The sequence below is a fragment of the Microtus ochrogaster genome, chromosome 17 (assembly GCF_000317375.1).
Source record: "Microtus ochrogaster isolate Prairie Vole_2 chromosome 17, MicOch1.0, whole genome shotgun sequence".
Classification (NCBI taxonomy): domain Eukaryota; kingdom Metazoa; phylum Chordata; class Mammalia; order Rodentia; family Cricetidae; genus Microtus; species Microtus ochrogaster.
In genome coordinates, this window is record NC_022019.1 from 9,050,257 (window position 1) to 9,061,979 (window position 11,723).

Below are 11,723 nucleotides of genomic sequence, written 5' to 3' on the forward strand. Positions count from 1 at the left end.
GGGAGCCTAGGCAGTTTGGATGCTCACCTTACTGGACCTGAATGGAGGTAGGGGTTCCTTGGACTTACCACAGGGCAGGGAACCCTGATTGCTCTTTGGGCTGACGAGGGATGGGGACTTGATTGGGGGAGGGAGAGGGAAATGGGAGGCGGTAGCGGGAAAGAGACAGAAATCTTTAATAAATAAATAAATTTATTAAAAAAAATTAATCCAGAAAAAAAATAAAAAGCCGTGTGCAAAGACTAGCACTTAGAATGCCAGTGCTGGGGAGCAGAGATGGGAGGGTCCTGGGGCCTGCTGGCCAGCCAGTCTAGCAGAATTATACACCTGTCTTGAAAATATAAGGTGGAGAGTGATTGTGGAATATACCTATGTTACCTCTGGGCACCACATACATTCCACACACATACTTACATACATGGGCACACACATGTGAATACATTAACACACATACAAAATTATTACCTGATATTTTGTGGTGTTGAGACAGGTTTTCACAATGTTGTCTAAGTTGGTCTCAGTTTGGGCAATCCTACCTCAGCTTCTTAAGTGCTGGAATCACAGGCATGAGCCCTTACAGCACCGTTACTTTTCAGGAGTTTGTACTAATTTTACTTTAATCAATACTGTCTTAAGGGGGCTGGAGAGATGGCTCAGTGGTTAAGAGCACCGTTTGCTCTTCCAGAGGACCCAGGTTCAATTCCCAGCACCTCATGTCAGCTCACAACTGTCTGTAACTCCAGCTTCTGGGGATTTGATACCCTCACATAGACATACATGCAGGCAAAACACCAATGAACATAAAATAAAAATAGTGTGTGTTGTGTATGCTCACACACATGTGCACATGGAGTGCCAGAGGAGGACGTCGGGGGCCCTGTTACTCTCTGCCTTATTCCCTTGAGACAGGGTCTCTCGCTGAACCTGTTGCTAGCCTGGCATCCAGCAGATCCCAGTGATCCTTCTGTCTCTGCCCTGCACAGCACTGGGGTTACAGATGTTTGTTCTAGTCTGCTTTCTCTGTAAGTGCAAAGGGTCAAACTCAGGTCCTCATGCTTGAGCAGCAAACACTCTTACCCACTAAGCCATCTTCCCACCCCCAAAGATAGAAATATTACTTCTTAGATTGTTGCTTAATTTTTATTTATGATGTCCTTAAAACAAACAAAAACATTTGTTTTTGTGTGTGTGAATCTGTGTGCATGTGTATGGATGTGCTCATTGTGGGACACATGGAAGTCAGGGGACAACTTGCAGGAGTCACTTCTCCCTCCACCATATGGCACTGGAGGTTGAACTCCTGTGGGCAGGCTTGGCAGCAAATGCCTTTACCTGCCGAGACACCTCGCCAACTGTCATGACGTCTTTTACAGAAGTTTTCAAATGTCTGCAGTGAGAGCATCCAGTTTCCTTTGAAATACTAATTGCTGGCCGTGCTTAGGGATACATCTTATGCCTCAAGCATAACCAAAAATTGATTCTCTCTCTTTGCTACTAGGGATTGAACTTGGGGCTCGTGTGTACTAAGCAAGTGCTATACCAATGTACTATACTTCTAGCTTCTTTTTTTTTATTTTAAATACTTTATACTTTTACTTTTTTCCATTTCAATTTCTGTTCTTGGGTATTTGTGTACATGTGACGAGGGAAATTCAGTTTTCCCTAGCCAGTCAGCCAGCCTGCCAGTTTTCCCTACCCCTTTTACTAATGCTGTGTACTACTGAGTCTTGTGTGCTGAGTCTTGTGTGTGCTGTCACACTGCTCTTAAGTATTCTCGATAGGAATGGCTGCTAATTTGGGGCAGGGCAGTCAGGTCTGACTATAGTCTCTGTCTTGCTAGACTCCTGTGTGCTGTCTTGGATGTGATTGACTGCTTGCTTCTTGGTTCCTTCCCCTGGATTTGTTCACAGTGAACTGTGGGTTCTCCTTGGTACCCCCAAACAGTCGTGTGGGTCTCTTGTGGGTCACTTCACTGTTTCAGCATTGGTCTTCCTTTCTGCTGCCTTCCCTTGAATCCCCTTGTGTTCTCTCACTCACACTTGGATCTTGACTGCCCTCTGTGTGCTGGGGACTTAAGGGCTCGCCTTGCTCTTCTGCAGTCTCCTTTGAACTTCAGGCTTGTACATCTGATGTCTTTGGTGTTTGAGATAGGCTTTTTCTCCTGCATTCTTCTATATGAGTCACCCCAGCCATAGCCAAGTCCCCTTTCTCCATTAGTCTTTGTTCAGACACCTGGGGCTGCTGCTTTTATCCTCTAAGTTTTTCTGGGATCTAGCCCATCTCTCTGTTTCCTAAGTGCTCTCCTCTTCAGAGAGGTAGTATGTCTCTTCTTGCGTAAATGGCCTCCTGGTTTCTAATCCTAACTCTTCAGTCCATCCTTTCCAGCTGTTTGCTGACTCTCTGACAGCCTAGCCATGCAGTTCCTCCAACGATTGCTCATCCTCTGCAAGACAAAAGAACAGGAGGTGAGATGTTCATTTTATACAATATTGAAGTGCTTCTCTTCTTGTGCCCCCCAGGGAAACACACACACACGCACGTACACATGAGAACTCACACTTCTGTGCCCGGGATTGCCTGTTGTTTTTAGATACCTCTCTCCATCTCTTTCCCTTAGTAATGATTGACCCTTCAACATTGTGATCAATGGCCCTTTGTTTTGCTTCTAAGAACCCCCTGAGAGACAGTGGCGTTGTGTCTTGGCCCTTCTGTTTCTTAGTCTTCTCATTGGTGCAGCCTGCCTATTCCTGCTGTCTATCACATGCTTTTCCTCCTGACTCTTATCCAGGCATAATAACATTCACTCTGCACTTCTGCCTGTGGAGATCCAGGACAGAAAAGGGACTAAGCATCATCTACTCAGTTCATGTGCAAGAAGCTGAGGATCTGTGAGACTGGCAGCTGCAGGGTCATGGGTTAAGTTGAAAGTAAAGTTTGGCTCTAGATTATGGCCAGTTCCACTGCACCTCCTCTGCCTTATTCCTCCTGTGAGGAGCCTCAGGCCAGGCAGATGCAACAATGCGCAGCCCAGGTGGACATGCCAACATGGAGCTGCCACTTTGTATATCTTGTTTTATACAGTCACCCGTTCTCCCAAAGTTTAAGAAGTATACAAATCCTTATGTGTGTGTGTGTGTGTGTGTGTGTGTGTGTGTGTGTGTGTGTGTGCACCATGGTGTGCCTGTAGGGGTCAGAAGACAATCTGTGGAACTCAGTTCTCCGCTCCACCTTGTGATTCCCAGTTGTCAGCCTTGGTGTCAAGTGCCCTTACCCGCTCAGCCTCTCACTGGCCCCACCTTATTTTTTGAGACAGTCTTTCACTGAATGCAGAGCTCACTGTCTGGCTAAGCTGGCTAGCCAGTGAGCTGTGGGTTTCTGCCTGTCTTGGCCACAGTGATAGGGTTACAGGCATGTGCTGCCATGCCTGGGTGCTGGGCATCCAAGCTCCAGTGTTTGTGCTTGCCCAAAGGCTGCTCTTTAATGCTGCCACTGGGTACCGGTTCAGTACTCTCAGGCCTTTCCTGTGGGCGCATGGCCTTGAAGCTCAGGGTCAAGGCTCTTGTGTCCTGAGTTGGTAACCAGGACTTTGAATCTCTATGCCTTTCCTGCAGGAAAAGGCTGAGGAGGTGTATCGCCTATACCAGAACTCACCCCTCTCCTCCCATCCTGTGGTGGCCCTGTCAGAGCTGAGTACTCTGTGTGCCAATTCCTGCCCAGACGAGAGGACCTTCTATCTGGTGCTGCTGCAGCTGCAGAAGGAGAAGAGAGTCACGGTCTTGGAACAGAATGGAGAGAAGGTGAGGAAGCATGCCTCTTTGTAGGTGTGTGCCTGCATGAATGAATGTGCATGTTTGTGTGTGCATGGACTCACAGGGACTTAGTCTGCTCTCATATGCCCACCCCAGGCCTGGTTGTGAATTTCTCAGCATGTGTGGTAGAGACAGTATTATTAATTTGTCCCTTCCTCCTAGATTGTGAAGTTTGCCAGGGGGCCACACACCAAAGTGTCTCCTGTGAATGATGTGGATGTTGGGGTCTACCAGCTGATGCAGAGTGAACAGCTTCTCTCTCGAAAGGTTGAGTCTTTATCCCAAGAATCTGAAAGGTAATCTCCTTTCTTACCTAACTGCCCTAGAGCCCCAGCATGGGTGGGTCTTTTCAAAAGACAAAAAACAAAAAACACTTGGACTATACCGTGCCTTGCCACGTACAGATGCTCAAGCCTCTGTTGAGACCCACTTCCAGAAACTGGCAGTGGGTAGCTGGCCCTCACTGTGGCCGTGGGCTTTAGGGAGTTACTGACCTCAGTCTGAAGCTACTTTCACTAAGTGCTCTCAAGCATACTCAGAGACCCCACCACTGTACAGCCTTCTTCACCTGTCCTTCGTTCCTCAGGTACAAAGAGGAAGCCCGCCGGGCATGCCGAGCTGGAAAGAAGCAGTTGGTAGGTTCTCTTCTCCTGCAGCCTAGGAGTGACATCCACAACTGTCGGATACAGGGGCCCAGCAGTTCAGAGAGCAGCCTGACTGGGGTGCAGGGAGCAGCATCTGCAGCTTCTCAGAAACCACAGCTTAATTTATAGGGAGAAGGCTGGGATGCTCTCGTGGTTTGAGCAGGGCTGTCTTGCTTATGCCCTGTGGCCTACCATGTCCTACTCTGATCTGTTTCCATACCCGCCAGGCACTGAGGTCTCTCAAGGCCAAGCAGAGGACAGAGAAACGCATTGAGGCCCTGCACGCCAAGCTGGACACTGTTCAAGGCATCCTGGATCGCATCTATGCCTCCCAGACGGACCAGATGGTAGCCACGCCCCTCCGTGCCCTGTGGTCCCAGGCTCCCACACTGCATCTCCCTCCCTTGTGGCCTACTGTTTAAATGAGTCCTGGGTTCTTCCAGGGTGTGGCTGGGTTCCCTTCCCTATTGGGAAGTATAGCTTCTCTGGGTATAAAGTGGATTCATTTGCCTTGGGTGGCCAAAGAAAGCCTGAAGTTAGCTTTGGAGATGGAATATGGTTGTCTGTATTTTGGTAAGTGTTACACAGGTAACTTGATCTTCTCTAGGTTTTTAATGCATACCAAGCTGGTGTGGGAGCCTTGAAACTCTCGATGAAGGATGTCACAGTGGAGAAGGCAGAAAGCCTTGTGGATCAGATCCAGGAGGTACAGGGGCCTGGCAGAGTCCATGAGAGTTGTAGCGAACATGGTAGAGACGTGCTGCGGGCCAGTTTTCCAGACTTGACTCGGCCTTGTGCCTGCGAGGAACTGTTCCTTGATTGTCAGGTCTCTGTAACCAACCCTGAACATTTTCCTTAAAGGCTTCGAGCTGCCCAGAGCCAGCATTCCCTTCAGAGCTTTGTGTTTGTGTCTTACAGCTGTGTGACACGCAGGATGAAGTTTCTCAAACCCTGGCTGGTGGGGTAACCAATGGTTTAGGTGAGTTGGCAAGGACACTCCCCCCTCCTTTCTGAGAGACCTCACTTCTTGGGCCAGAACAGGTCCGATCATGAGCTTGGTCCTCTCTGGGGCTCACCTGCAGTGGTGGTTGGTGGGAGTTAAGGTGACCTCTCAGACAGCTGTCCGTATTGGCAGAGTGTCTGACTGGCAGTCCTTTCCCAGGGCAAAGGGAAGCAGGTCCAGGTTCCTGGGCTCAGTGAACTATACCATCTGACAGTCCAGCTCTCCCTATAGAGAAAGAATATCTGCCCTCATGAGTCATGTGACTGCAACCTGCAGAGGGCCTACTGGGCATATCGGTTCATCCCTTTCTTTCCTGGGGTTGACATGGCATCTCTCTCCCAGATTTCGACAGTGAGGAACTGGAGAAGGAGTTGGACATCCTCCTTCAGGACACCACCAAAGAACCTTTGGACCTGCCTGACAACCCCCATGAGACGCTTTATACCAACAGTGTGCCTAAGCCTAGGATCTTGGATGCTGAACTTGAAGCTGAACTTGAGAAACTGTCCTTATCAGAAGGAGGTAAGGAGCAGCTTCCCATAGACCCTGGACATGTGACTCTGGCTGACAGAGGAGCCAGGCACACAACAGATAGGTTCCGTCTCAAGAACTTGGTTTGCCTGCATTCCAAAGCCCTGCTGGGGGGAGTGGTTATGTACATTGAGATCCAGTTACTTAAACGTTGGGACACTTTGGTCATAGGCCTTCCTATTGAATATTGTCATTTCTTTTCGCAGGTTTGGTCCCAAGCAGTAAATCTCCAAAAAGGCAATTGGAACCGACTCTCTAAAGCCATTTTAGGAACTCAAGTGAAGGACCCTCATGTCACAGAGGGACAGCCTTGTGTGTGTACATAGTTATTTAATGAGAAACACCGAGAAGTTGTTGAAAGAGGAGGAAAGAACCACTTGGATCTCTCTGGAGGGTACCACTCATGACAAGACAGGTACAGCTCCTGGAAGCCGTGCTGTGAAGGTGTGCTCCAAGCTGATGTCATGGACCTACCTTCTCGTCTCTATAGTGCCACAGTTTATCCAGTTCTGTGTGTGACCGTCGTCTCTGATAGCCTGCAGTTCTTGCCATTGGCTCCGTTAGGTTTGTCTTCACCCACCAGCTTCGTTGCAGCCAGTGAAGGTGAAAGGTTTGCAGCTTTTTCCATCAAAGCCATCCCTGTCTTCCACTCCTAAGGTTTTTAAAACGAAGTTTGTTATCTGCAATGCCAGTTAAACTGCTCCCCTGTCCTCTGCTTTATTGGAATTAAGAATGAGAGTCAAACAAGTTTTACTCAGAGAGACCTAACAGCCGAGTGTCTGGAGAAACATTGTCCACAAGATGTTTCTCTACCTGTTTTGTCAAATTCTCTGAATGGTTCAGGGTCATGGCAGTTGCAGGGGTGGCTTATGTCATATGTCATTCAGAGCCACAACCTCTTCCATCTTAGGCAGAAGCAGATCTGCTGATGGGGGTGGGGAAGGGGTTAATCTGAGCAGGAGAAACCCGAGTCAACTACAGGCCTCACGGTGTAAAAGAAGCTAAGTTTTTGCTTTGGCCCCACCATAAATTATGTGTGTTTTCTGGAGCAAGCCACATGGTGCCACATTCCCTGTTTCTTGAGCCTGACACTCACTGTTAGGATCTGGAAATCGTCTCACCATGTATCCACCACTCAGGGCAGGGGCCTGAGCCAGGATGTGCAATAGGAGGAGGTGGCCCTGGCCTGCTGCATCTGTATGGGCTGCCCTCTGCTCTGCCCTGTGCCTGCCTCCTGTGGGTGCATCTTCTCTCCATGAACTGTGGGGCAGGCAGGAGAGGGTAGGTCTGAATGTTGAGGTGGCAGCGTGGAGAGGAAAAATGACAGCCACACTGCCAATCTGCCATCCAGGACGATGTCTGCCTGGATCTCTTTGCACTGCCCCTCCTGCTTGCGGTGGCACAAAGCAGAGGGGAGGACTTTGCTTCCGACCAGGAGCACGAATCACTGTTCAACGAGTCTCTCCCTCCCACTCAGCTTTGGCAAACGGAAATATTGGGGGTGAAGAAAAACAATCACTATTTTTTCTTTTTTAATCTGGTAAATAACTATTAAAAGAGAAAACCACCAGGTTTTGTTGTTGTCTGTTCTTTAGGTTGTGTCAATTTTTTTTTTTAAGCTAGGTCTCATGTAGCTGAGACCGTCCTTGAGTTTTATCCTCCAGCTTCCCCCAAGAGCTGGGACCACAGCTGTGTAGCTGTACACACCAAACCATGTCATTGTTTAGTGCTTGTTCCTTCCCGTCTCTCAGAGTCACACACATATCCACACTTAGGCGCTGTTCATCCGGGGCCTCCGGAAAATGTGGAGTAGCTGAATAACAGGCCCTGAGCTGCAGGGAGTCCTGCCCTGCCTGAGAGAACTCTCCCTCCAACCCTGAGCCATACACTGCGATGTTTCCCAGGCCCTGTTCTCCACACCGAGAACGACCCTGCCCATGTGGTGGCTCCACACTAGTCCAGCGCCTCTGGTTCTTGGCCTGTGCTGTGCATGCTGTCCGCTGTGCCTGTGGAGGAAGGAGGCTTTGAGGCCGAGTGCAGTCTGCAACAGGCCAGGTCTGCTGCGCACTGGGCCTGCAGCTCTGGCTGTGTGGGCAGGCGAGCCAGCCGGAAAAAGGTGTAAGGAGCATCAGCCCAGGAGGCCTCAGGACCAGTTGGGCACCCACCATTTGTTGTGTGAAACTGTCTCAGGAGAACCTGCAACCCCACAGTGGGTCTGGATGGCTAGCTGATGGACAAGGGATGCAGAGGGGAGAGTGGAGCAGATGGAGCTGCAGGAAGGGCCGGCATTTGGGGAGCCCATTACCCGGTTTTGTGTTGCTGTCTGAGCGAGTAAGCAGTCCTCACCCAGCTCCTCCCGCAGGAAGGCTGGAGCACTAAGTTTATCTCCACTCTGCTCAGAGTGCTGCTGTCTCTCCTCATTCTCGCTTTCTCTCTCTCTTTTTTAACCCTGCTCCTGGGCTGTGGCACCTACCCACCCTGTGCCAGGGAGACCACTTCCAGCATCCCATGTGCAGGCCCAGTGCGCAGACTTAGTCCTCAGTCTGGTGGTCTTCGGCTTAGCAAGGCCAGCCAGGCTTTTGTCTCCCTCCTGGACTGTAGTAGAAATAGCCAACTTCAGCCAGAGTGTCCCACTGCAAGGACAGACCCTACCCAAAGAGGAACCTTGGCCCTCACCTTCACTCCAGCGTGGTGAAACTAGAGCGAGACAAGTTACTAGTTGTGTGGCACTGGCCAGTTAGTCTTCTGTGTACTTTAGCCTTGTAACCGTGTGAGTGGGTATGTACATGAGTATGGGTGCCCATTGAGGCCAGAAACATTTGATCCCCTGAAACTGGAGTTAGAGCTAGTTGTGAAGCCCCCTGACATGGGTACTGGGAACTGAACTCAGGTCCTCTGCGAGAGCAGTACACACTTCTAACTGCTGAGCCATCCCTCAGCTCCTGCTTTTGTCTCTACATCTGCAGAGTAGACATCAGAAACACCAACCACCACCTAGCATTGTGTCCAGGAGATGAGATAAATGAAGCAGGGTAGAGGGAGTTGGGTACTGGGAAAAGGAGTTCAGTATGTGAGCTCACACAGTCTGTGACTGGCCTCACATCAGAGATCCTCCTACCTACCTCCTCCTAAGTGTTGGAATTACACTCAAGTAACACCACACACTGTTTGCTCTGGTCCTTTAAGAAGGTCTAGAACTCAGGCTAGGCTGGGGCAGTGGTCTCCTAGAAACTGAGGGACAACAGAAAAACCGCCTGGGATTTTGATAACACCCACAGAGGATAGTCAGGTAGAAAGGGGAAGGGTGGACTCTTCATTGGCTTCTCCCTTTGGCCCCTCTGTCTTTCCCAGCCCTTCCTTTCCTACTCTTACCCTTTCCCTTACAGCCTTCCTTATCTCTGCTGTTGTAGTCTGAATGTGAAGTGACCCCCCCTTGCTCCTGCACGCACGCGTGCGCGCGCAGACACACACACACACACACACACACACACACACACACACACACACACGTTCCTGTGTTTGAACAGTTGGTGCCCAGCTGACAGTGCTGGTTTGATAGACTATGTAACTTATAGGAGTCGGAGTCGTCCTGGAGGAAATGGGTCTCTAAGGGTGGGCCTTGTGGTTGTTTTAGTTCAGCCACTTCCTGTTTTCTGTCTGTTATCCAACTGTGACCAGTTTCCCACACTTCTGCCACCATGCCTTCCGTGCCGAGACAAACGTGTCCCTTCTTAAAGCACAAACCCTTCCTCCCTAAGCTTTGTGCTGATACACAGAGGCACTTGACACAGCAAAGGGAAAATAGTAAATAATCTGCCCCCTTCCCATTTCTGGGGGACATCTCGTGCTTACAAGTATTCATAACTGATTTTCTTGGATTCAGAGGTTTAAAAAGTATTCTACAATCAGTAATGATTTTTAAGATTGATTTTGTGTATGTGTGTATGTACATGTCACAGTCCACAGGTGGAGAGCAGAAGACAGTTTGGGGGAGTTTCTTTCCTTTCGTGGTGTGAGTCCCAGTGATCAAACTGGGGTCGTCAAACTCAGCAGCAAACACCTTTACCCACTCAGCCACCTCTTAGACGTCAGTGATAATTTAGTTTCTCCCTCTCTCTCTCTCTCTCTCTCTCTCTCTCTCTCTCTCTCTCTCTCTCTCACACACACACACACACACACACACACACACATGAACACCATGCACACATACCACTTCACAGCCCTTCCACCCCCCCCCAATATATCATACAAACACTGCAAAGCCCCTGGATGAACAGGTACACACACCACACCCAATTTTGATCTTATCAAAATTTTCAAGCTGTTTCTATTCCCATTGTGTGTGTGTGTGTGTGTGTGTGAACCTGCGGAGAACAAAGGCGAAACAAGGTCTTCTACAATCGCTCTATTTTTTTTTTATTGGGGATTTATTCAAAGCCAGGTGGTGGTGGCACCTTTAATCCCAGCACTTGAGGCAGAGGTGGGAGGATCTCAGTGAGTTCAAGGCCGGCCTGGTCTATAGAGTAAGTTCCAGGACAGGTAGGGATACATAGAAAGACCCTGTCTCAAAAACTTTTTTTTCATTATTCATTTTGTTATATGCCTAAATGTTTTGTCAGCATGACTGCCTGTGCACCACGTTCATGCCGTATGGTGTTACGGCAGTTCTAAACCACCATGTGGGCACTGGGAACTGAACCTGGGTCTCCTCGAGAGCAATAAGTGCTCTCTCAGCAGCTCAGTCAGCTTTCCAGCCCTTTAAAAAGAAAGATTTATTTACTTATTTATATGTGTGCCACGCACATGTCCATGTGCTGGTGTCTTTGGGAACTAGAGCCGGAGAGCAGCGCACCCTCTTAACCCCTGAGCCATCTCCCCAGCTCCAGCCTCCCCTTTCCTTCTTTCTACCTCCGTTAGGTACCAGGTCAAGGGACTCTAGAATTAGAAAGACATAATGCCACCACTATCTAGCATGTAGTAGTTGTTCACGAGTGTCTGGTGAACTTAATTGGTTCTAGAAGAAAAAAGAAATAATAACTATAGTGGTGTATTATTTGTATTTTAATAAATAAATCTTTCCTGATGACCAGAGGCAACGCTAAAGCTAAAGGTCAGGTAATGGTGACACATACCTTTAATCCCAGGATTTGGGAGGCAGAGGCAGAAGGATCTCTGTGAGTTCAAAACCACCCTGGGCTACACAAAAAAAACACAGAAACAAATACAGGTAGTGGTGGCTCACACCTTTAATCCTAGTTCTAGGGAGTCACACACCTTTAATCCCAGCACTAGAGAGTATGAAATGAGGAGAGAGAGGCTTAGGCTGCTTAGTCTACAGTCACACAGCCTTGGCAGAGGGTAAGACTTCTCTAGCAGCTTGGCTGCCTTGCTTTTCTGGTTTTCGGGTTGAAAGATTTATTTACTAAAATACAAATAATATACCGCTATGAATGATTTTGGAATCAGAACCACTTTTGACATGTGTAACTCTAGACAAGTCATTTCACCCTTTTGGGCCTCCATTTTCTCAAGAGTCTAATTAATCACTTAGTCGCGTCTCCACGGGAGAAACCCTATGACTTTCGGGTTAGCGCAGTGCCCCAGCCCCACCTCTGAACAGGACAGGAACACGCCCCTCTGCGGCAAGTGGGTGCGATACCTCCTCCCGGCCGCACGATGGCGCAGAGCCCGCTGTGGAGCAGGGGCGCGGGGGACTCAGAGCGCAGCGGCCACTTT

General features: G+C 49.1%; 1 protein-coding gene across 2 annotated transcripts in view; it reads left to right on the top strand.

The window, feature by feature from the left end:
- The window catches only part of Chmp7 (charged multivesicular body protein 7), a 12,988-nt gene extending 5,429 nt beyond the window's left edge, over positions 1-7,559 (top strand). Inside the window, exons 3-10 of one of the 2 annotated variants that reach the window (XM_005355451.2) lie at positions 3,612-3,797; positions 3,972-4,105; positions 4,396-4,444; positions 4,681-4,800; positions 5,061-5,159; positions 5,372-5,432; positions 5,799-5,978; positions 6,194-7,559. In XM_005355451.2, the coding sequence (XP_005355508.1) occupies positions 3,612-3,797; positions 3,972-4,105; positions 4,396-4,444; positions 4,681-4,800; positions 5,061-5,159; positions 5,372-5,432; positions 5,799-5,978; positions 6,194-6,246 (882 nt within the window). In that variant the 3' untranslated portion in view covers positions 6,247-7,559. The remainder of the gene's footprint in view (positions 1-3,611; positions 3,798-3,971; positions 4,106-4,395; positions 4,445-4,680; positions 4,801-5,060; positions 5,160-5,371; positions 5,433-5,798; positions 5,979-6,193) is intronic. The other variant, XM_026783260.1, reaches the window with a different exon arrangement.
- The last annotated feature ends 4,164 nt before the right edge of the window (positions 7,560-11,723 follow it).